This window comes from Aphelocoma coerulescens, chromosome 1 (genome assembly GCF_041296385.1).
Source record: "Aphelocoma coerulescens isolate FSJ_1873_10779 chromosome 1, UR_Acoe_1.0, whole genome shotgun sequence".
Taxonomy (NCBI): domain Eukaryota; kingdom Metazoa; phylum Chordata; class Aves; order Passeriformes; family Corvidae; genus Aphelocoma; species Aphelocoma coerulescens.
The window spans coordinates 74919645-74945183 of NC_091013.1; the positions used below are offsets into that span (position 1 = coordinate 74919645).

Below are 25539 nucleotides of genomic sequence, written 5' to 3' on the forward strand. Positions count from 1 at the left end.
CTATGTGAATTTTTCACCACGACGAAATTTTTTCCCGTAAGCCACAGGCTGCAAGTTTGTATCACATCTAGACAAAAAGCCGTTTTTAAATGGCCATGGGTTGAACTGGAGAATGTGTAGGACAGGTATCAGCCGGCCGAGGTTCCGGTGCGGCCGGCTCGGGCGCTGGCGGGCCGGGAAGCGGGACATGCCGGGGGAGCGCTGAGAGCCGGGGACAGAGGGGCCCGGAGGGCTGAGGGGCGGTGGCAGCCGGGAGCTCCGCCTCGCTCCGCCTCCTGGTGCTGCTCCTCCCCTCGGCGCGGACGCGCGGAGGTCGCGGCCGAGCAGGGCGTCCGGAAGCCGCGGCCGGGCCCGCTCCGCTGTGCCGTGCCGTGCCGTGCCGTGCCGTGCCGTGCCGTGCTCCCCCATGCTGGCCGGCTGCCGGCGGGCGCTGCCCGCGGCGCTGGGCCGGGCGCTGCGGGGCCGGGCGGCGGGGCCGGGCGGCCGGACCGTCAGCACCAGCTGGTGCCCCGTGGGCACCGCCTTCGATGCGAAGCAGCAGCAGCCGCTGCGCGGTGGCGCGGCGGGCAGGGACACGGTGAGCGGCGGGAGGGGAGGGCCGGGCCTGCTGCGTCAGGAGGCGGCCCTGGCTGCTGGCAGCCTCGTGTTTTGCTCTGCTTGTCTGAACCTTTTTAAGGGATTTTTTTTTTTTTTTGGCGTAGTTTTTCTCATGTGTGTAATTTTTTTAAAATAAGAGGTTATATTGGTTCTGGCAAACCCAAACGTTGTGACTTCTGGACACAGAAGCGTTTGACAGTGATGGCCTTGTGCGTGGGCACGCTTTGAGCCTCAGTGGTGCTCAAATGCTCATAAAGTGGGATTGCCCCTTCCCCTACCAGCCCTGCCCTGGCTGCCGGCGTTCCTGTGCCAGTGCCGTGCCACTGCACTCCGGCAGTGCTTCGGGAGCAGCCACGCTGCTCACCATCCTCTTGCCTGGGCATTATTCTTGACGTTTTGCCTGTGGCAAAAAAGGGATTTGTTTGCTGATTTGGTGACACATGGGTTTTCTGATGGGTATCTTTTTAGGGTGAGTCAGGGACGTTTGTGAATGTGTGTCTAGGGAATCAACAGGCTCCCGGAGAGGGTAAAGTGGCACAGTGCATACAGAATAGGTGCAGCTGTAAAATCCAGGTGTTTGCCTGCTGACTCAACTATTCCTGCCATGGTGCCCAGCCTGGTGGAGCTGTTGAACTTTGGGATTCAGAGAGGACAAATCTGACTTCTGTTTTTAATCTTGCACTTGCTTGGGAAACCTTTCTTCCAGTTCTCATGCCTCTGCAAGCACACTGGTGAAAGTCTTGCTTCAGAAAATAATCCAGTTAAATATTGTCCATTTGGCTGGTCTAGGGCATGTGTTCCAAATGATTCACTTGGCCCACAGTTCTTTTGGAATAGAGGTATGTATTTCAGGCACACAGAGAGGCTGTGCCAGGTAGGATATAAATGCTGAGGCCAAGCAAAGAGAATAATGTTTCAGCCATGCAGCCAATGCCATTAAAGAAGAGAGAACTGCACTGGGCTTCATTTTTTTTTGTAATTTTAAAATTTTCATGTTAAACTTGATATCATTTGTAAGAGGAGTTCCACGGCTAGTTTATCTGTAAGAGGAGATACCTCATGGTCACAAAGCACTACATGTGCAGGAAGAGCTTGCTTGGGAGGGTGGGTGATGATGTAGGGCAGCAGGAAGACCTGGAGCTCTCAGGGATATTGCAGGATACTGCATCCTCTGGCTGAGGGAAGTGAAGGGGCAGTCTTGAGTCCCTTACAAAGCAAACATTATTCAAGGGTGCTGTGATACAAGTATATTTATGTTTGTGTGCATGCATGTATAGATACAAAAATACCTTTTTCAGTGTTCACTTCAGTCCAGTTCCTGTCCCCAAATAATAAATTAAAACATGGGAAGTGTGAGGAAAGGTTTTCTTTCATTAACAAAAAAAGAAGGTGCTTTTAGCAACAGTGACAGAAAGAAAATAGGAAAAAGCAACTCAGAATGTCCCAGATACATACTTGAAGGGTTGCTTTTGCTTCAGAATATGTACTTGTACAGACAAGCTGACAATTTGTAGCTTTTCATTTTATTTGGATAAATACTTGCCAGCTATATGCAAACCTGCAGCTGACTGCTATAATACAAAGAGTTTGCAGAAAGTGCATTATAAACTGACTGGACTGCAGACTTGAAAATCCACATAGTGATTTTTAGATACTGAGGTTGAATTTGGGAAGGGATAGATGTTGTGTGAAATCATGTACCTTTCACAGTTCGATGCTGTAGTTACAAGGTAAGGAGATGCTCGTGTTGTAGTTGGGCAGTTGCAAAGGCAGTGTATCGCTTGAAGTGATGCTGTTTTAACTTAAATGAAATTAAGGAATTATTAGGATAAGGTTTTTCACCCAGAGGGTGGTTGGGCACTGGAACAGGCTCCCCGGGAAAGTGGTCACAGCACCAGCCTGACAGAGCTCAAGAAGCATTTGGACAATGCTCTCAGGTACATGGTGTGATTCTTGGGGAGGATGCTCTGTGCAGGGCCAGGAGCTGGACTTCAGTGGTCCTTATGGGTCCCTTCTGTCACCTGGAATAAAACACAAAACTTTTCCAAACAGTATTAAAATGATAAGATAAAAGCAGATCTTTAATTGAAAGCCTTCAAGGTGCACAACATGGCAGTATTCAGATGTGATGCAGTAGTTCTGCAATTTTTATAAGGTTAATTGATTAGCATATCTATCAAATATTGTCCAATTAGAAGAGCTGTTGGATTAGGTAATTTCCCCCCTGGGTTCAGCCCTATTGGAGCTCCCCTTCTGATCTTCTAACTCTTCATTTTGTTATGTCTGCGATACATGGTGCAAAATACAGTGTCCTTGCTAAACTAACAGGCGAGACTAAACAGAATTTTGAGAATACATCAATAAGAGTTTGTTAACTGTGAGAAAGAAAGCTGGAAAAGTACTACAAGTTATAACTATGTATTAACAGTCTGCAAAGTTACAAATACATGAAGAATGCATAAAAACCAGAAGTCTTTAGGCATCACTTCCAACTTGGGGGATTCTGTGGTTCTTTGAAATCTTTTTTCTGTTGTAGGTCTGCATTGTGGAACTTCTCTATCTGCTAGTGCTAGTAATTTTGTTTGATCAGTGGTAGAACCTCTCTAAGTCTCTTCCACAAATGCAGAACATAAGTGCTATCTACATCTACCCTTCACAAGTAAGTGCGTTTGCCCTGCCCTGTGGGACAGGGCCAGGCTTGGTAGGAACTTCAGGAATAAAACTGTTCATTCCATAAACATTTTCAGTTGTTGTTGATTATTCCTTTGAGGTCTGCTTCCAGTATTTGGGGCTCTTTTAGTGAGCCTGAGACAACTGTCCTATTGCCTGCAATCCTTTGATATCTAGTGCTGCTCGCCAGTGAAGTGTTAAAATATGCTAGCTAGGGTCATTTTGGTAAAATTCAGTAGTGATAATTCAGTCTTGAAACAAAGGTGCAGAAATTGAGGAGGGTAATACTGATGTGTTTTCGTTGTGTTCTGCACTGCAGGGTCTGTTTGGTGTTCCAGAGCTGAGCTGTCCTGAAGGATTTCAAGAAGCACAGGACAAAGCGTTGCAAGAATCGGAGCAGCTCGTCCAGAAGGCATGTTCAACACCACCTGGGCCAGAGACTGTAATGATCTTTGATCAGCTTTCAGATAGCCTATGCAGAGTAGCAGACTTGGTACGTTACTTTTTTCAATATTTACACAGATTGTTTTAAACTGACTGAGTTTACACCATGTTGTTCCATTTTATGATTTTCTGCACAGCAGTAAATAGCAGATCAGCTCCATGAAGTTTTGTGTTAAGTCAGAACATTAAATTGGTTGAAAGTTAATTACAAAGGCTGTTACCAAATGGTAGGTAACTACAAATCCTGTCAAACTGTCCAATCTATTTTTAAGACAGATGTAAAAATAGTATAGAAGCCACAACAAGAAAAACAACAGTGAAATCATACTTGTGTTTCTGCTGTAATATTAATACATAAGCTCTCCAGTGTCACTTATATTGTGGCAAAGAGGGTTTTGATTTCAGAGTTAGAGTGGCAATGCACATGTTTTAAGTTATGATCATTTATAGGTGAAGGCCCATGAAGAACTTTCAGATTAAAAGCAGCAGATGAAACTCAACAGTATCACTTTATTAACACAATAAAAAGGCAACTGTTTCCTAGATTGTAGTTTTTGTGGTCCACAGATTTAGAGTACTTGGCCTGATATTCTGTATCACAAAATGTTAAGTTTAATAGAGCATTTCATATTGCTCTCTGGAAACTGTTTGCCCAAAGTCTATCTTTTATGAAAACATCATTCTTTGGTTCAAGAAAGCAGAACCAGCCTTCATACTGAAATCAGTTCTTAATAAATAGGTCACCGAGTTTTTTGACTTGGGTTTTCACATTTGAATGTCTCTGTGTGTTTTCAGTTCTCCAATCTTGTTTCTTATTCTTTTCTAGATTTAAGACATCTTTCGTGCCAGGCACTTTTTCCTTCTGAAAGTACTTACAATCTCTGTCTACTCACTTGTTCTTAGGTTTTTTATAGACAATGCCTAATTCTGCTTAATCAATCAATACCTAAGTAAAACACTAATGTCAGAATTCAATGGCCATAGTTTTGTATCAGTTTGCTGAGTTAAAATTGCCTCCTTTGTATTATTTTCAGTTTTTTTATGTTCAAAGATGCACAGCTTGCAGAACTGTCTGGAAGTAATTTGGTGGTTGTTATCTGTTGTTAGGAATTTTGATATCTGTCATTCAGCACCTTTTCTGTCAGTATTATACAGGATTTTAAAAAGGAATTCTAAGAAGTAAAAATCTTAAGTGTGTAACATTTCTAAGGCTGCTTTTTGAATCAAACTGCAATCATATTTTATACTGTCAGCTTGTTGCATGTACTATCTGTAAAATCATGCCGAATGTCTACAGTGTATTTGTAGACTTTGATGTATTCCTGATCTTTTAAGGCTTTATAATTTCAATGCCAGAACTTCCCTGCTTTCATGTCTGCAGTCATGGAAGCCCCTAGCTCCCCAGCACCCTCTTAGCATCCCTTTATGCACATTTGGTTCTGTGCTTTCTTCTTAACTAGAAATTTTAGTTTTAAAAATATTTTTAAATAACATTTAAATACATTGGAGTAGCTCTGTGTTGTAAGGACTCTAAGATACACACTATACTTAAAATGTTTTAAGAAATGTGTGAGTTAATGGTAGTTATTGGAAAGACACAGTCGCTGTGTGGTTTAATAATTGTCAGCAAAGTTTTCCAATCAGCTTTATGTTTTAGACAAAAATAAGGGCAAATTCTGCAAAATGATTGCATAGAACTGTAGAAATAAATGTTAATATAAATGGAACTGCTTGAGTGCAATTTGTTTATAAACCAGGATTTTTTTTTTGTCTTTTTGCCTCACTGTTTTCTTCTTCTACTGTGTCAGGCTGATTTTGTAAAAGTTGCCCACCCTGACTTTGCATTCAGAGAGGCTGCTGAAGAAGCTTGCAGGAACATTGGTACCGTGGTAGAGAAGTATGTTTTCTTCTTTTTTATTTTTTTCTTCTTTTCTTTTTGCTGTTTTGATGTGCATCTTTAAAAAATACTGTATGATTATCTACGAAAACAGCAATCAACAAAAAATATTTGCACATGGGAACAAAGTGTCAGTCTTCTGATATAGATATTTAAGAGTTTAATTTTGTTACAGTATCTCATGAAGGGTTTTTCTATCTTAGTTTCAGTTTATGATTCCATGTCACTGAAGCCCATCAAAAGCTCAAAGTGACGTTTTTCTAGGACTTGTGATAATTCACTGGTGATTGTAAAGTTTATGTACAAAGTGCTTGAAAGTGGATTGACTTGGATTATGCACACCATGTGTAACAATATGACTTTAATATCTGAATACCACTTCAGATATAAAATTTGTATAAAGAAGTTATTCACATATCATCCTGAGAGGCTCATAAACTATTATGTGCATGTGTTTTGTTGCCCACTGTATCTCACCTGGGAATGCAGCATAACATGCCAGCAAATCCAATGGACACAGTATTATCTGCATGGGGACAGTGCTTGTGTGTGGAAGTGTTCTGGGGATAGTAAGTTCTCAGTCTACTCCAGTGGCAGGCAGCAGCACATTTATCTGATGGCAAACTTGAGCACAGGTTTTCCTTTAATGGAGTCTTTTTGATGCCTTAGGATTTTGGTTTTTATATTTTTCAGATCCTGTGCTGCTTTAGGGTGTAACTCTACAACTCCATATAGCCTGTTAGCTACTGTTCTCACATTCTGGTTAGGCATAACAAATCCTCTCTAGGCCTGAGACTCAAGGACACCTTGTTGTCCCAGGCCTCAAAATACGTAAACAAAGCCTCGAAAAAGGAGGAACAAACTTGGGGTAATGATATCATTACCTGAAATTGTAATTGGAGAATTAACCCTGATATGCAAATGGACCCAACTTATTAAAGTGTGAAAAACCCGTGACCTGTCATCCATTTTGGGTGTAGCCCTAGGGCTCTGTCTGCCCGTAGTGTACCTTATTGAAGGCCCTTCAATAAATACCCCCTCTTATTCTCTTAATTTTGTCTAGCCTCTGTTTTTATGTAGCCCCACCAAGGCATCACTTTCAAAGTAAGGATGAGAAAACCATTCTCTCACCGGTATGGTCTCACCATAACTATCATTGTTCATAAAAAAATAAGCAATCAGTATTAGGCTTGTTCATATTGCCACAAAATCCAATCCAAAAGTATTTTTCTATCAGATGCACAAGACCTGTTTCCATGCTGGTTTGTCCACACATGCTTTGTATAGAAATTTTCTACTTTTTACATGTGATTGTGAACCAGAAAACATTTTGAAAATACTGTCTTTGGCTTTTAATGTTGTTTCACTAAATACTGCCTTTGAATGAGTAATGCTAAGAAACTGAAGTATTACTCTGTTGCTAGTGCATGATTCTTTTACTCTGTATCTTTTCAGATTAAATACAGATGTTGAACTGTGTCAGAGTTTGAGACGCCTGCTAGTTGATGAAACCGTAATGAGTTCCTTAGATCCAGAAACCAGGTACTTATTAATGCTTATAGATCTTTATAGATTATAAATAGAATCTTACAGATTGAGGTTCTTAGGTAGTATGTATTGTTCCTTATTGTACTTCTATTTTTTGGTTTTTTAAATTAATAAGTGCAACTTTTGGAAAACAAACCACATGTCTGTTATTAATTTATTAGTCACTACTAAATTACCTGCACAGGACTTACAAAGTTTGTAGTTGTGTAATCTTGGAGAATGTCTTTGTGACTATAGAGCACAAGATATATTTATGCTGAATAACTGAGATCTGCAAGAACAGAAAAAAAGTAAACTTAAGATTTTCTTCAATAGCATTCTTTTGATTAAAATTATATACTCTACTGTGATGTTTTTAGGAATAAAATTAGGGAACAGACTATATAACTTGATTTCACTTTATAGAAGTTTATTTATATTTTTCTAAATCAGATTAGCAGCATATATATTGAAAGCTTACTTTATGATTGCTGTAATAGGTTTTATTAGCTGTTTATGCATTTATAGTTTTGAATTATTTATTCACTGACATGGTTAGACAAACTTAATGTATTAGTTACTTCCTTTTTCCTTCTTTCCCTATGATCAAGGATGTTAGATTTGAAAAGGTATTTTTCTGATGTTAGAATAAATGAAGTATGAAAGGAAATTAAAATGGTAATTTGCACAAATTGATTGAACATCTAGATTAAGGTACTGGAATTATTTTGAAGGCTATTTTCAAAGCAGATGACTAAATTAAGAAGAAAGGAAAAATTGTTTCTCACTGAGTAAATGTTTAAGGACCTAAAACACAGGAAATCTTTGTCCATAATGAAAACACTCATATAACTGTGGCGTTATTCTCTGTGAAAGACGTGAAACATAAATAACTACTAAAGGCAAAATCTGTTAAGAAATTATGCTTACTATCAAATGAGGCTGTTTTAACAGGGATTTACTGTATTTTTAGGCGAGTGGCAGAACTTTTTATGTTTGATTTTGAGATCAGTGGCATTCATTTGGATGAAGAAAAGGTAATTTCTGGCTACAGTATATGAACAGAAATTTGTCTGTCTACCAAAAACCAGATAATGAAACAGGTGGGACATGAAATCACATGATTCTGGGTCAGTTTGTCCTTTGTGGAATTTTGTTGTCTTAGAAGTGATTAATTTTGTCTATTTTAAATCACTTCTAAAGGTAGTTTTTAGATAGTTGGTTGTTCTTCCCAGTTTGGTCCTCATCGTTCCTTCCTCTTCTGAGGAGTTATAAGCAAGTCCTGGAATCCTATTTTCTTTTGTTTGGTGTCTTCATCAGATATTTAAAATAGCTACTCAGCTGTCAGAACAACATACTTACAGAGAGGGAAAAGCAGTGTTTTATGCACCTTAATGACAGGTTAATCAAGTGGAGTGTTTTAGAAGGGATCAGGTGTGTGTCCAGGCACTGCTGTGGTGCTCACATAACCAGAAGTTGTAAATCTTGTTTAAAATTGAATATCTAGTCATGGTCTGATTACCTGTCTTGGAACTTTTATGTATTTTTGCAGTAGTTAGTGATGGATTTTCCAAAACCAGCATCTTACACCATCCTTTGTGATATGGATGCTCTGTCTGTTCATAGTTCATGTCACTGTATAAAGTTAATGCCTTGTTTGAGTCATCCCCTCCAAAAAAATCTGTACAAAGGCTCTTCTACCAGATCTATGTGGTAGAGTTATTCTGAAGATCATGGTTGTGATGGTGTTTTGTGACCTAGAAAATGGTTCTAGAATATATTTTTATGATTACTTTGTCCAAAGAACAACCCTGAAACTTCAGCTCTGGGGTTTATGTCTGATTTGACTATTGGTTCTATGGTGCTTCGTCTCCTTTCAGTTACAATTTCACTTATTTTTGCATGTTTTCATCTTCCTCCCCTGCCTGTTGCACTTTTCTTCCTTGCTGCTTAGTGTTTCTTTTCAGTTCTCATTTAAGACTTCAGAAATTCTTCCCTGTTGTAAGTTAAAATTTACTTCTGCTACAAAGAATTTGTGCTTTTTAAAATAAAACTCAAAGATACATTTTTAAGAGTAAGGGTGGAATGGGAGGACAGAGATCAGGTTATGTCATTCTTTGGACTTTACAAATTATGTTGTATCTGTACCCTCAGCCTTTGTTTTTTTTTGAGCTGTGACCCCACAGACAACAGAGACCATACTCTGCTAATGTGAGCACGTTCACTGAAGCAAATCTTGCACAGTTAAATGCATGAAATACTGTAATGAAGGTGATAAAACTCTAAATCACAGACTCCTAAGAGAAGGGTTGAAATACTGTGAATACTTAGTCTCCAGAAAACGGTGCAATACAAACAGGAAAAAGAGAAATTTAATTCTAGATCTCTTTTAGGATATTTCTCTCAAAGATGCTTCTTTTTTTTATTCAGTATTTTACACAGCAATCAGTTACAAGGTAGCAAAGCTAGCAAAGCTTACATAAATTCTACTTGAACTCCACTGTACATTTTCTTACTGCAGGAACATAGGCATTTTATTTGAAATTTCAATGTTTTATGAAATTACAGATCTGTATGAGCATCTAATCTTGTTGACTTCAGCCCTGCATTATGACTTTGTTGATGCTGTGGGTCTAATCTTAAGTGTTGTATTTTCTGCTTCATTTTTGAAAAGAGTCCTCTAAGGTTTAAAAACTTGGAGTTCTGCTTGTAATGTGTCTGAAGATATTCTTTTGTGCTTCATTTTTCTTACAGCGTAAAAAGGCAGTTGACCTCAACATCAGAATATTGGATTTATGTAACGAATTTCTGATAGGAGCTCACATTCCCAACAAGATTGACAAACACGTTTTGCCAGAGCATATTCGGTATAATTTTACAGCTGAAGGCAATTACTTACAAGTTGCTGGTCTACATGCTGATTGTCCTGATGATCTGGTTTGTATTCCCCAACTTTACTTTGGCATCCTCTATACCAGAAGTGCATATCAGTTACTTTACTTGTTAGTGAGGCAAATGCATGTGGTTTAGGATTATGCTGTTACTTCTAACAAGGAAAAACTTTTGTAGAATGTAATAATCAATTGCATACTTGACTGTAGTAGCTATGAAATAATGGCTGTGAAGCAGAACCTGAATATCTCGAGGAAGAAGAGGGGCACAATACAGATTCTTGATTTTAAAATACTCTCTTTTTAAAGGCATATAAATTATTGCAAAGTCTTGACCTGTTATGGTCAACACTTCAGTTTATTCAGTAAACTGGGAGGTGGGATCCCATGAAGTGCAATTCTGGAGGGTAAAGGAGCTTAAGAAAGCAGGTAGTTCTCTTAAGACAGTGTCCTCCAAGCATGTGAGTATTAAGATACTCAGTATTAGTGCATTCTGATCCTTGGAAAGCCAAGCAGATGTATCAGGAACCAGGCTCAGCAAACAGGAAACTCTTAACAAAGCTTCATTTCCAAAAGATACCATACATGGAGTGGTACAAATCCAGGGGAAGAGTGTAGAAATATTGCCTGTATGTGTAGGGATGATGTTGGGAAGATCAAAGCTCAACTGCAGTTGTGGGTTGAAAGGGACATTAGAAGCAACAACAGGAGCGATTACTGCTGCATTGGTACTAAAAGCCATGGAAAACATAGACTCAGTGCTGAGTAAGGTGAGTGAGGTAGTGGCAGCAGACACAGATAAGGCTGAGATGCTCACCACTTGCTTTTGCTTCAGTGTTCATCAGAGACTTTAGTCCAAGGTAGGAGATTACAATCTGGATTGGTGGATAACCAGATTGGTAAAAAAACTAATTTCATGATCATACTCAGAGAGCAGTGGTTGAAACGTACCCTACAGGAAGACTGGTACAGAAGGAACTGTTGCAGGGGTCTGTCCTGGGTCTCCTGTTTTAAACTGTTATCAGTGACATAGAGGAGGTGACAGAGGGCTTGCCTACCAAATTTGCAGGTGATAGCAAATAGGGAGGAACAATCAATACACTTGAAGGTCAAGGCTGACATTCAGAGTGGCCTAAAAGCTGAGGTAATGGTTTAGTGGCAACCGTACGTAATTCAAAAAGGACAAGTGCAAAATCCTACACTTGGAAAGGAAGAATTCCTGGTTGTAGGACAGGCTAGGACTGCTTGGCTGAGTCTGATCTGTGGCAAAGGCCCACAGTGTTGGTGAGCAACAAGCTGAGCATGAGCCAGCAGTAACCCTGGCAGCAGAGGGGCCAACAGCATCTTGGACTGTGTGAACAGATGCAGAGACTGAGGGAAGAGATTATAGCCCCACTCTTTAGGAGTGTCTTAAACAGAGGCCACCAAGATGGGCAGTAACTGGAGTGCTTGCCCTATGAAAAAGGGCAGAGAGATTTGGGCCTATTCACCCTATAGCAGAGGTAGTTTGGGGGAACCCTGGCAGCACCCTGCCAGCACCCTGCCAGTACCTACAGGGATGTCATGGACAGAATGGAGCCAGGTTCTTCAGTGAGGTGCATGACAGAACAAGTGTCAAAAAGCACAAGTTGAGATGAGAAATAGCAGTTAGAGAAATTTTTCCTGCTGATGATACCAAGCAGTCAAACAGTGGGGTCATGCTGTCTCTCCCATACATGCAAGGTTTCAGGACCAGACTGGAAAAAGCTTTGTGTGACTTGGTCTTAGCTCAGAGTTGTCTCCTCTTTGTGCAGGAGGTTGGATTAGAGACCTCATGAGGTCTCATCCAACCTGAATTATCCTGGAAAAAAAGTATTAATTTAGTTATTGTTAATGTTGTTTTTATAAAAAAGAATTAATTTAGAGTTATAAATTTAAAATTAATTTAGACTCATTGAAATGTGACAGTGGCTCCCTAGACTTTTAGATACAAGTCTAGGATCAGGAGCATGTTAAAGCACTCCAGGGTTCTGTCTTCACTTATATTATGTAGTTGAGTAATCATACTTAAATAATCAAGGTGGCTTTGAAATCTTGTTTGTCACAAAAAACCAGAGAAAACGTTACCGTGGTAGAATCCAAGATGCTGTGTTTAACTTCTGTAAGAAATTAAAAATTAATTAAATTATGGCACTGATAAGATGTAAATAAATGAATAATGCTCATTTTGTGTCATCTCTGAACTCTTGTCCTGAAATAGTGCAATCTGCAGAATTGCTACTGAAGCTATGAGTAATATATCAATTAAAGAATGCAGTTGTCTGAGTCAGCACATCAGAAAGACTTTTTGAAAATCATATAATTTAGGTTGGAAAGGATTTTTGGAACTTGTCAGTTTGAGTCTGATCCTGTTCAGAGCAGGATCAAGTAATCAGGTTTGTCAGTGATGTGTCCAGTTGAGTTTTGATCACTTTCCAAGGATGGAGATTCCGTAACTTCTCTGGACAGCCTGTTTGACCACCCTCACTACTATTATTTCTTCCTGATATCAAATCGGAATTTTTTGTCTTCTAGCTTGTGTCCATTACATCTCCTGCTCTTGCTCTGCACCTCCAGGAACATTCTGTCTGTATATTCTCTATGCCTGACTGCTAAGTAAAAGATTCAGATGTCCCTTGAGTTTATTCTTCTTTACGCTGGAGAAACGCAGCTCTCTCAGCCTCCATTCTGTGTCATGTGCTCCAGCTCACAAACAACTTGGTAGCCCTGTGCTGGACCCACTCTCATTTGTCAGTGTCTTTATTGTCGAGTGGAACCCAAATCTGGACAACGTAGTTCAGGTGTTGTCTGGATGGTACCAAGTAGAGGAAAGCAGTCTCATCTGTGGACCAGATGGCTGTTCATTTTCTAGTAGAGCTTAGTCAGCTGCTGGCCTTTGTTGCAAAAACAGACTGCTATGTTCAAAGAAGGGCAAATCATCTCTCTTGCTTCATTTGCTTTCTTCAAGATTAGAGCCTGGTGGAACAGGACAGGTACAAAATGACTTGTAAATTTTTATATTCATATTTTTTCTAAACTGTACCTGCATTCTTGTTCAATGTATTGTCCAAGAGAGAAGCTTATTTCAGATGAAGACAAGCATAAGTTGTTGCTGGATTTCCTGAGATTATTCCTTATGTACGAAATAAAATTATTTGCAATTGGTTTGTGAAATGTAAAAGCATTTTATCAAATTTTCTGAGTCTCCAGGTAATTTTTTTTTTCTGAGTTATGAAAAAAACCCAAACAAACTAAAAATATGAGAAAAGGAGAAAGTTTGTGGGCAGATGGGCAGACTAATAGATTTCTTCTACAAAAGAAATAAGGCTTTTCTCTTCCTTTCTTTTCTCTCCCCTGACCCCATCTCTTTTTCTTGTCAGATCCTTCCATAAGCAAGCTTTACTGATATGCAGAGAACAATTTGGGTTTAGTTTCAGAGGTTTTAATGAGTTAAGACAGCCCACAGAGTGGTCTGAAAAACACAGGTATTGGCAGAGGGAGGGAGGTGATGAGAGACTGTTGCCAGGAGTAGAGAATAGGACCCATTTTGGTAGTCTTGATCCTTTAGGTTGTCTTATTGCATTCCTCATTCCACTTCTAATGGGTAAGAGATCTGTAATTGTCAGGCAGTTATAATTACTATTGTTAAAAGGCTTTTCCCAACAATGTCAGTGAAATACAGCTGTTATGCCAGATCTTCATTTGCATCACTTGGTTCTGTAAGAATTACTCTGTAGTAATGTGACTTTTTTTTCCTGGTATTAGGTGCGAGAAGCTGCTTACAAGATTTTTCTTCACTCAAATGCTCAGCAGTTGGCTCGATTGGAGGAATTGCTTGTGAGCCGAAACAGCCTGGCACAGTTGGTTGGGTATGACACATTTGCCCACAGGGCTCTTCAGGGAACAATGGCCAAAAATCCAGGTATAAGGCATGTTGAGAAATCAGATGTGTAACATATGAGGTTGTTAGTTTCTTTAGCTAAGTTTACACGTACTTCTTGCAGGGAAGTATTTTATTGCAGTTACATTTTGCTGTATGCCATTCTCATGCTGTCTGTAAATAATAGTACTCACTGAGGAGGATCTGGTGTTTTGGTTCAGAATTGATGCTCACTCCTTAGATTATGAAGGTGTCATTATCTCAGCACATAACACAGTAAATGTAGTACTAAATTCTCTTGAAATAATGTCAGTGGAGTAGTTTGTTAAAAAATCTAAGGGAATTTTTTTGTTTGGAATATTCTCATGTAAACTTAAGATCCTTTAGGGAAAAATAATTTTCTTTTTTTTTTTTCCTTCCTTCTAGAAACAGTAAGACAATTTCTGGAGAAGCTGTCTGAGCAGTTATCTAAAAGGTATGTCTTTTTCACTAAGCTATTTTTTTAACCATACTATTTATTTCAAGATGGGAGGGACTTGTGCACTAATAAGTTAGTCAGTGCTGCTTATTATATGCTCTGATGAAGCAAAAACCATGACTTTTCCAGAATTCTGAGAAAAGGCTATTTGTTTAGAATAAATTCTGTGTCTGTGATCAGAGAGCACCCAGGACTGAATGCAAGAAGTGCAGTTAACAGCAAACAAGAAGACCAAGCTGAAGTGTAGGAGACCACCTCTCCTGGTCTTCTTGCCATATGCACAACTCCAGATATTTTGCTTTTTTAAAAAAAATTCCCTGTTTGTCCCTCTTGCCACCATGAGCACCACACAACACAAAACAATTTCATCACGGGGTATAAATGGGGTGTATTGTAAGAATGAAAATGCTTTGGAGGTGTACAACCACAGTAAGAGGGACTGAATTTGAAAGTACCTAAATGGCAGAAGCAGAGTGGAAAAGTTTTTCTACTGTGATATGTGGGCCTGCCATTTTATATAGTAATTTTATATATCTAGAGTTCTATAAATCTCTGATGATGGACATTTTATTAGGATGGAGTACTATCATGTACTGTATTACATTGCTCAAAAATCTTTCATTAACATTTTCATAATAAAAATATTTTTCAGAACTCAAAAAGACTTTCAGATGATGACAAAGATGAAAATGAAGCTCAACCCCCACAATTCAGTAAGTTACATTTCTATATGTGATTGTCTGTTTTGTTCTAAAAAATAGAGTATAAGGTAATCATGTTCTGTAGTTACCTCTACTTTAGTGTACAAGATGTAGTAGAATTAGAAACATTCTCTCTTCAAATGCTTTCTGACTACTTAGCTGCTGTATTAAAACCAAATATTGAGTATGAGAGAGCTGTTGGTTTATACAAAGTGATTCTGAGATAATGAAAACATAAAGCAGTAAAGGGAGTATCACTTTGCTTTGAATTAATTGACTCATTTGAAAAATAAAGGCTTTACTTTAGGTTAGATTCAAGTCCAGTGTATATACTACATTGGATGTATCATAATGCTGTACATATCTAGATTTATCTTTTTTTTTTTTTTTAATTGAGTGTATTTCTTGAAATCTGTTATGAAATCCTGGTATATAGTTGAATAAGAAGACCAATATTCAAGAAGTATAAAAAAAAAGTTTTCAGTTTATGATATATGATGCTGGTTTTCGTGATGGTTTGAACCCTGTTTCCCATTATGTTTTAAAATTTTGTGACTTGCTGAAACTGCAAAAATACTTGAAGGAAACTGTTGAGTATTTTTACTTTGGGTTCACTTGTTGTCCATTATTGTAATTATAAGCTGGAATTCTCTTTCAGATGCTGATGCCATGGGATCACCCCTACTACAGTGGAGTCCTTCGTGCTGAGAGGTAGGCTCCTTATGTTCCTGATTGTAATGTAAATGAGTGTCCTTGCAATAAGGAAAAGAAAGTCCTCAATATAAACAGGATTTCTTTCTTTGAAGGTGTACCTCAGTATGAAAATAATAAATATTATCTGGTGGGAGAGTTGTTTGTAACATTTTTTAGTTACTGCTGGAATGCCTGTAGAAGTTTTTGGTTCCTCTGTTGTTTTGCAGGGAAGTATTGGCACTCTTTGAAGATAAAAGAGGATGAAGCAGTTTCAGAACAGATAGAAAATCCTTATTCTTGTTGTGCTTTTAGTTCTTAGCTGGGCTGTAGTACTGTTTAAAAATAAATTTTGAACACTGAATACAATCCAACTTCTCTTCGTATTTTAACTTCATTGTGCTTCTTACCGAATGTGCAACTTTGTCCTCTTCTGCAGACTTGAAATAGCAACTTCTTCAGTAAATCTTTACTGTTTATGGATAGAGTTCATTCTTATCTCACTTGAAAAGACTGGAAAATAAATTCTTTACACAGACTTAAATAGTGCACAAGACCTTTGTACATAATGAGATGTCAGCTCTGAAAGATGTAAGCCCTGCATGTTGCCTTTATTAGATCAGCAGCAGTGACCTTTTTGGTTTCTGTTGGAAAAGATAATCGAAAGTTGTGCTGCTTTCACAAGGGGGTTTAAAAATACTCTTCCTTCGCTGCAGATTTACAGTTTTTTGGTTTTTAAACAAACATAGACTGGATGTATCTGATTAAAATAGTAGTTTATTTTGGATCAGAAAGCTGTGGTGGTATAGACATGGCATGGAAGGAGTGCCAGCAGCTGACCTGGTTGTTTACAGAATTGGTGTGTGCCATAAGGGTTAGAGCAGTAGGTGTAGAAGCCACTGTGTTACTTCTCCTGGAGGAGTGTCTTCAGATGCTGATTGTCCTTCTTGGTCTTACTGTCCTCCTTAGATCTCCTCGGGAAGCTAACAATCTCATAATTGAGTTGCTGATGATCACAAGTAGATTATTCGACTCTTTTTGGCATTAGAAAGAAAAATACTTCCTTTCCTTGGGGGGCTTTGTAAGAGACCCAATTAAGTTACTTAAGAATTGTGTGGCAGCTTTGTGAAGGGAGAGCTGCAGGTAAAACAGACCCAGGCATTGGCAGTGTATCTTTGCTATTTTTTTGTATTCAGGCACCAAGTCTGGAAGTTGGAACAATGTGAAGAGTCTCCTGAATCTGTGTGGGGCCTCCCTGATTACAGTGCAGGATTTGGGCCCAGTGTTTTTCTTCCTCCATCTTGGGCAGGATTGTTTGTTTCCGGCAGGTGTACAAACATACACAAGACGGGAGAAAAAGTAGTTCTCCTTTCCACTGTGTGCAGAGCTGCTTTGCTTTGAACAAGAGTGTAGATCTTTCATGGTCCTGTTTTCTAGATAGCTGTCTGTCTTTGGAAAAAGTTTTTGATCTAACTGACTGAAAAAGGCTTTACATTCATTCTGCCCATATTGTGGGTGTTTAACAGGGTGCTGGATACTGGGTAATCAGCTCTGAAGAGTAAAACTCACTTCTCCACTGCATAGCGTCAAGGACCGTGCTTTATGACTGAAACGAGGCAGGAATCAGAATATTCATGCAACAACCAGAGGATGGGAATATACCTTGTCATGTCTGTGCCCTAAATGCCTTGTTACCCAAATGGGAATCTCCTATCCTTTATCTTGTATTTGTACTTACCTCTGTTTGACTGCATCCCTTCTTGAATACCCTGTGGATGTTATGGCACGTTCAGTTCAGCACTTTTGTAACTGGAAGATGAGAACTGTGTCTGTCACACAAAGCTTCTTGCTGGCTGGAGTTTGACTTTTGGCTGTTTGTTGTTACTTTCTTCCTAACTGAGCCAATTATCTTGTATTAAATTGTGTCTAAAGAAAAGTGATGTTGTTTTCCTTTTTTGTTTGGTTGTTTTTTTTTGCCATGGGAAAATGACTTAATGCTTTTTAAAAAAAATCATATTGTGTTTCTTTTTTTTATTTATAAACTCAGTAAATACTTTCTTTTTTGCTTCTATCCTATTATATTTGCATTTTTCATCATGGAATGACAAAATATGTTTTCAGACAAGATACACTTAACTATCATGCATTTCTCCCATTCTTTGTTTAATCTATTTTTTTTTTTTTTGGTCTTCAAGGATTTCTCTCTTTTGGAAGAAATCTGCTTTTAGCTTTAGATCTTCAACAGAAATGCCATGGTTATATTTGTAATATTGCTGTGCATAGGGCATGGCTTATGTATTTGTCTGTCATATTTTGGGACTCAGTAGTAGTTTGCGTGGTGGATTTTTGTATTAGGAATTTCTCTTTTCTTCTGCTTAGTAAAAGGGAAGCAAATGTATGCTTTTGGGTATTCCTTTTTGACTACTGTGTTGTCACTGTGGCTCCAGCTGAAGTACAGACATGAAGTTTCCTAGGTATTGTCAGGTACATAAGATGCAGATTATCTTTACAGACCTAGGTATAAAGAAAGAGACTACAGGGATTTAGTTCTTGATTAAGTAACTCAACGTTTCTGGTGTGTCACACGTGCAGCACTAGGGGGGTGCAAGAAATGTTAGCTGGGCCAGTGTCTATGGCTGCTGGAAAATGTTTACTGTTTCTTAGTTTGGCCTATACAACCATTCCTCTTTAGTCTTCCAGATTATGACCAGCTACATGTCAAATGAGACTGAAACTCATGGCATATTTTTTATGTGTCTATATTTGTAGCATGTTTTATATTTTAAATGTATTTATATATTTTATCTTCTAGATAATCCATTTAGTCTTTACTGTAACAGGATTAAGGAAACAAATCCTTCATCAGATTTCTAATAACTAGTTTTAAGGTGTAGGTATTTACTTGTGAAGGATGCAGGATGTCCACATCCATAGAGTTTTGATGCCATTTGCTGTTTGCTTTGGGTTGGTTTCCTTGTCACTGCTTCCACCGCTGTTACCGACCATTGCTGCTGTTCTGTCTCTTGAACAGCAGGAGGCGCTCCAGACTCAAGCCACAGACTTGCGGTTCTGTCTAAACCTGGCCACAACAATTTTGTTTCTGTCAGCTTTCACCAAGTCTTTTCCCTAGAAACTTGATCCTACTTCAAAAGTGTAAGCCTCCCATTGATGGGAACAGGAGATTTTACTTTTTTTTTTTTTTTCCCCAGACTATGTTAAGTAGCCTCTCTGGCTTTAAACCTACACTTAAGACAATGTAATGTTTTTGTAGCTATAGTTTAAGAGGCAGGGAAAATACATGTCAGTATAAATGTACTTTTAAGAGAAACAGGAGACAAAAGTCTGAAATTCATGGTAGCAGTATCTTAAAAGAAGATAGAGTAATTAGGAGAACCTCAAGAATTTTGGCAGGCTAAGGGTAATAAACCAGTGAATGCTAGAACATGCTTCAGCTTCTAACAAGTAAGAAGATGTCTAATATGTATATTATAAAAATAATAATGTTGAGTTTTAGTGCAGACAAGTACCCAAGTATTAATTAAATCACATTACATCCAGTAAGTGCAGCTGTAATTCTCAAGGCCCTGATCTTGCAAAGATGTGGTAGTCCTGCTGATTTCTTCCGGGTCAGAAAAAACCACAACAGAAAATCACCCCCAAAAGGCTGTGAGAGACTTTTTGAGGTTAGCCATTTGCCTTGAAGGTAGGATTGGCTGTGCTTAGTCACTTCTGACAGAGGTACAGAACTGTCCTTGACAACTGTCAGCGGTGAGCTTTGTGTATTTGGTATTGACTCCTGTTTCCTTAACCTGTGGTTCTTGCCAGGCTGGCTTGACTTCACTGGTTGTAATTCACTGTTAGGATTTTTGCCAGAATGTCCCACCTTTTATTCAACTTGAAGCTGGGATGTGCTTGCAGAGTACTGACTCTGTGCTAGTCCCTTTTTCTGGGTCTGCAGAAGGAAATAAGACCAGCCTTGAGGATGACAGATCAATGCAAAAATAAGTTAGTTTCCTGATGTGTAGGAAAGAGAATGACAGCTGCAGGTGTTTTGGATCTTGGGGTGTCATCTTAGCAGAAAATAGGAATAAATCACCTTCATTCTTGTTGGGACTGTACATAGGTTGCTGGTTTCAGGGGAGGGTGGGTACCACTTCTGGATTTTTTTTGGAGGGGTAGCTTCAATACCAAGGTATGAAACTGTGACTGGATGTTTCTGAAGTTCCTAAAAGCTGCAACTAATATTGAGGTTTGCAAGTTATTGGTAAAGAAACTTGTTCATGGCTGCTTTTTGTTAAATTATTTTTAGTTTTATGAAAGACTCTTCTCTCTTGGGAACGCCATGTAGAAGAATAGCCCAGACCCTTTGTGGAACACGTGAGAAAACTGTAGCTCTGTTCAGTTTGAAAGCTGAAGTGGAAAATTAATGTAAAATATAACTAGGAAATCTTTCAACCAAAGTGCTCAGAGAGAAGGAGAACTTTCTGTAACAAACTCTTCATAAGAAAGGGAAGGCATGCCTTCTCTTAAATCAACTAATACAGGTATAGAAAGCACACTTTAACTCACCAGTTACTAAAGCTGGTGGATTAAGCTTTTTGGAGGGAAACCTGAAAGTTATTGAAAAGGATTGCTATGAAGCAGAACTCAACTTTCAAGAATTATTTCTTTATTCAAAACATTGTGGAAGAACAAAGAAACCATTGATTTGAAAACTAAGTCAAATCTAGAAGTTGTGTGCAGTGCTGATACTAATATTTCAAATTACCCCTTGACCTCCTCCAAAATATTCTAGGAAGTACAATTAACAGAAAGAAAAAAGTAATTTGAAATACAGGTGCTACTTTATGGTTGATGAGAGTACAAAGGCTTTCTGTTATTATTATTGTTATTATTTTTAAGAAATCCAGAGTCTTCTATAAATCATGGTTAAGAGTCTCCCTTTAGGTAAAGAATTAAGTTTCATAGTCTGGCATGTAATGAAAATTGGAAGGGATTTTCCTTGTCTTGATCTCTTCAAGTTAACCTGAGGGGTTCATCTCACTTTTATCTTCACTATCAAGATCTTTTCAAGTTTCTTTGGAAGTTTTGACAGGATCTGTTTTATTAGAGATATTTAACTTTGTCTTCTATATTTTTGTGGATGTCAACAGGATAATAATTATTCTCACAAAAACCCCCAAAGAAGTCAGGATATGTCAGGGACTACATTTAATAACCACCAATAAGAATTTTTGCCTGGCAGCTAATTTGCAATTGTTAAGAGTCTGAACGCCTGTGTTCTAAAGAACAGTGATCCTGATTCAAATGTCCCTAATGTTCAATTTTATAAAAAGCATTCTTAATAGAATAGATGAAAGTCATGCTGCACAAAGCAGTCTTAGCTTCCTTCCAAAGATACAGCTTAAATGAGAGTGATTTTAGAAGTCTGTATTTTATTTAGAGTCAGTGAAGTCATACAAGCTTAGAAATAATTATTTATAATCACATACTACATCTTTGTTCCTCACAGGGGCACAGCCTTTTTGTTTGAAGCCTGCTGTTCTTGAAGAATAACCAAACCTCATTGTGTCAGTTAACTTCTTTTTATAATCGTTTTTCAAATTGGTTTGGCTACTTTGCTTCTCTTAAAAATATGGCTGTGCTGCAAACTGTGAAAGTAAGGTGTGTGGATTTCTTAAATATAGTTTATCCTTTAATAAAAAACAGGAATTTGCATTAAAGAAACTAAATTTTCTTTGATATTTCTACTTTCATTAGACGGATACTGAAATTTCTCTTCATAAATTTTCTGAGCTCACATTCTGACATAGAGTATGTGAGAAAATTTTCATTCTTTCCTGGGCTTTGTTATAAATACAAATGCTTTGGCATTTGAAATCATATGTTCGGAGTGAATTAAGTTACTGGAGTATGCAAAATGAATACAGAGCAAACCTATTATGTTCAAGTTTGTGTCTCAATCTTTCACAGTTTTTGACATGTAAGCATGAGAGTTATGCAATTCTACAGGAGAAACAAATAATTTAAGGTTCATTATTACTATAAAAGGGACCTCTTTGAGTCTTGATTTTTATCTTTCTTGAGTCAAAGCAGCTTAATTGAAAGTTTGGCACAGAGGAAAGTATTCTTTTCCACTGTAGAGGAGTTCATGTATGTATCTGTTGATGCTGTTTCTGATTTGTGCAGGGTGAGTGTGTATCGGTGTCCACTTTTTTTTTTACATAAATGTTGTATTTCCTACATCAAAACTAAAAGCAACCTTTTAAAAAAACTTATTAATATCTAGGCATGTACAAAATCCTTGATTTCAGGAAGTCTTCTTTTAGATTAATCATTGTGTTTTCTGGTGGGTGTGTGTATGCCTGTAATAGATAGAATTTTTGATATTTCCTTTTCCTGTTTTTCCAGAATTACATTCAGATCCTTTAAGTTTTGTGTAATGACTTAAGAAAATTTATGTGCTCAAGTTCAAGGGTAGTTGGGAAAATCTTTTACGCAAATTGTAAATATCAAAAATCAATCCATACCTGGTTTTTTTAACCTGAGATACACTAGAAGAAATGTTACATGGTAAGAAGTCTTTTTGACTGGAATATATAGTTCCCTGCAAAGTTCTGTTGGGATTCATCAGAACACCACCTGAGATCCATTTCTTTCACCTGCATTTTGAAAGGCATATTCCCATAGAAAACGCTGTGCTCTTCGTGCTTTTGGGATTCAGGTATACGGCATGCAGTCCAGTCAGGGAAGCCTAAGTCCCAGAAAGAAGCAAGAGCTCATAGATGAGCTCTAGACTTCTGCAAGTTACCTCTAATTGGTACCTTATTAAGCTTGAAAGTGTTACAGTATTTGTGTCTGCCCTTCTCTGATGACATAGGCATCCTAAGGCCCAGAACTCACATTTTAAGCAAAAGGGTATCCAGACAGGGTGTTTGATTCTTGCCCTGGCTTGCTTAGCTGCCCTACATCCTTTTTCTTAGGAAGTGCTTCCATGTTTCCATGTGTTTACCAGCTTTGGAGACAGCAGTATAATGTTTTGTTGGTGACGTTACTGTGCCATGTGCATCATCATCCCCACTGAATTCTGTCTGTCTACTCTTCCAGGGCTGCAAATTACAGCACACGAGAAAACCTGTCTTCCAGCTCTTCTTTGTAGTAGCATTTGTCACTAAATGCTATCTGGCTCCAGAACATTAACCTTACTTCCTAGTAGCAGTAACCCTTAGCAGAAATTTTACTGGTAGCAGAGTGCCTGTTACTGTAGTTCAGTATGGGTCAGGATAATTTCCTTTCTGATTTCTTTTCCCAAAAATACTTGAGTGCACTTCCTGTTGGAGATAAAATCGTCACTTGTCTGAATAAATGTGGGGGCAGCTTGCCAAAGAGTGTGCTCATAATAAAGCAGCTGCTTCTTGCAGTTTTATTTCAATTTTTTACTATTTGTTTTAACTAGAAGGCATAAAACTGTACAACTATTCAAGCTCACAATTGATAACAGCTCGAAAATTGTGCATAAAGTGATTCTTAAAATGATTGCTGCTTTAACATATAGTATAAAAATAATTATATGTACAGTAGGGTCATCAACATTTATTAACATGTAGATTATGAAGATTGCTTTGCTCTGACTAGTGAGCATTTCCGGGGCAGGCTATAGCACTTTGGAAATTCTGCATTCTGCTCCTCTTTATGTAGAGTCAGTCAGTAGCAGTTAATTCATTAACTGAAGTTGTTGTCCTTTCATTCTGTTGATTGAGAAGTAATGTGCAGTGGAATCCCAGAATCACAATATTGTTAGGATTGAAAGAAAACTCTGGAGATCATCTAGTCCAACCCCCTGCCAGGGCAGGAATGCCTTGGTTTTGGTAGGGTCTTGCTGGGAGGCTTTAGTCTGCATTTGCAAATACACTTGGTTTCATCTTTGAAAAAAAGGGATCAAAGAAGCACCATACACCTGGGATAGAAGATGGGGAACTTTGAGTTTTCCCTTTAGCTTCAGGAGAAATTAATTGTACAGTCTTGGATCAGCCCTCAAAAAGGCTCTGCATCCTACACAGACAAGTTCTGTCTTTGTTACTGGGCTATTTAAAATGATAAAGGAATGTATTGGGAGACGTCTTCATCTTAAAGTTTTATGTGGTGTTTTAGAAAATCTGGCCCAGGTCAGAGCGTGTTTTGAAGATTCAGCTGAGACCCTTTAATGGCAGGAGAATTTTTGTTCAAAGGACTCAGGGAAAAGAAGTTGGATTGCTGTCACAGTCACAGGCCCCATTGCTGCTAAGAAGTTGAGCTACCATGTTTTTAGATTGGTATGAACTTGAATGCCAAAATACTGTGCCTGGGAAATGTGTTCTTCCAGTTCCACTAATGTCATGTCAGTAACTGAGATTGGGTAATCATTTGCAAGCTAACGGATGCTTTTTTCTTGTCATCTGGAAACAGTGAAGTTGCTAATGACTGCTATCGTTTGAGTGCCTGAAATCAACCAAGAATCTTCAGCAAGGGAACATCTACTTTGTAAACTCTTCCAAATACTTTCCTACCCACACCCATATGCCAGATTTAAGTTTTAGAGATCTAGCAGAGATTGCAGCATTTCCTGTTCTGTTCATTGAATATTTTTATATTTAGGAAAGGTTCAAATATTTTAATTTCCTCCCTTTTCCCCATTGTCCTCTAATCTTACCTAGTGTTACACCTTTTATTTTTCAGTGAATAGCATTAAATCTTGAAGGTGGGGGCTCAGGAAAGAGTCAGTCGTATGCTTGCTCTTGCCACTGAAAGGCAAGATCATCTATCAATAATTATTCCAGGAACGGAGGTTTTGGTTATAGGACATCAGTTTCAGATAGCTGAGGTTTTAGCTGATTGCTTTTCCTAAGTAAGCCCAAAGAGAAAGTTTTCCTGGAATCAGTACAAGTTTGGGGTTAGGCTTTCTTCAGTTATAGTTGGTTGTACTTAATTTGTGAAAATGGAGTTCATGTATGAGGTAGGACCAAATTCAAAACTTGGGAAATGAATCTGTGTTTTGGTGTCTGGCATGATTACTGCTTAGTGGGTACAGACTGGTATTTACACAAAAATTTTTGAAGATGTATTACACACTTCTTGGAGGAATAGCTTTTTTTTTCAGTACCCAGTACTCATTTTGAAGTATTATTGGTTATTATCATCTGATTGTGATAATTGTACTATATTATGGGTTTTAACCCCTTTCTCCACAACTCCTGGGACATTGTACTGGCTAGCAAACAAACAATGGGTGCCAGATAACTCAAGGTATAATCATCTCCGCTGACTGCTGCTAGGTGTGCCCAAAAGTAATTTAAGTATTGGGTCTGTGGCATAAGACACTAGTGGTATTTGAGGATTTTTCAATATCTTCAGCTTTGATCTTTTTTTGCAAACTGATGTAAGCAAGGCAGAAATGGACAGTTGAGATCAGAACTAGAAACATTTTTGTTTTGGCATTCTGTATTAAAAAAAATGTTGTTTTTAATAACTTTTTCAATATTCCATTGGCAGGAAGAACATTAACACACCTTTCATTAAATGTGGGAGAGGTTTGATCCTGACAATGTTCTACCAGAAGGGACTGACATTAACTTTGTGTAGTTTCTGTTAAAGTGGTTGTTTAGTCAGGACCGCATTGTACTCAAAATGTCAAGATTGTGACATCTTCAAGCATTAGCCAGAGCAGGGGGTTGGTTCCTCTGGTGAGTCTGCCTTAAGGCATTATGGTC

At 38.4% G+C, this 25539-nt stretch overlaps 1 protein-coding gene across 1 annotated transcript in view; it reads left to right on the forward strand.

Annotated features, from left to right (window-relative positions):
- The first annotated feature begins 307 nt into the window (after window positions 1-307).
- Window positions 308-25539, forward strand: part of MIPEP (mitochondrial intermediate peptidase) — a 68514-nt gene continuing 43282 nt past the window's right edge. The window contains exons 1-10 of the mRNA XM_069013431.1: window positions 308-577; window positions 3587-3760; window positions 5520-5608; window positions 7064-7150; window positions 8109-8172; window positions 9890-10072; window positions 13810-13966; window positions 14351-14399; window positions 15055-15115; window positions 15762-15814. Of these exons, the coding sequence (XP_068869532.1) occupies window positions 407-577; window positions 3587-3760; window positions 5520-5608; window positions 7064-7150; window positions 8109-8172; window positions 9890-10072; window positions 13810-13966; window positions 14351-14399; window positions 15055-15115; window positions 15762-15814 (1088 nt within the window). The 5' untranslated portion in view covers window positions 308-406. The remainder of the gene's footprint in view (window positions 578-3586; window positions 3761-5519; window positions 5609-7063; window positions 7151-8108; window positions 8173-9889; window positions 10073-13809; window positions 13967-14350; window positions 14400-15054; window positions 15116-15761; window positions 15815-25539) is intronic.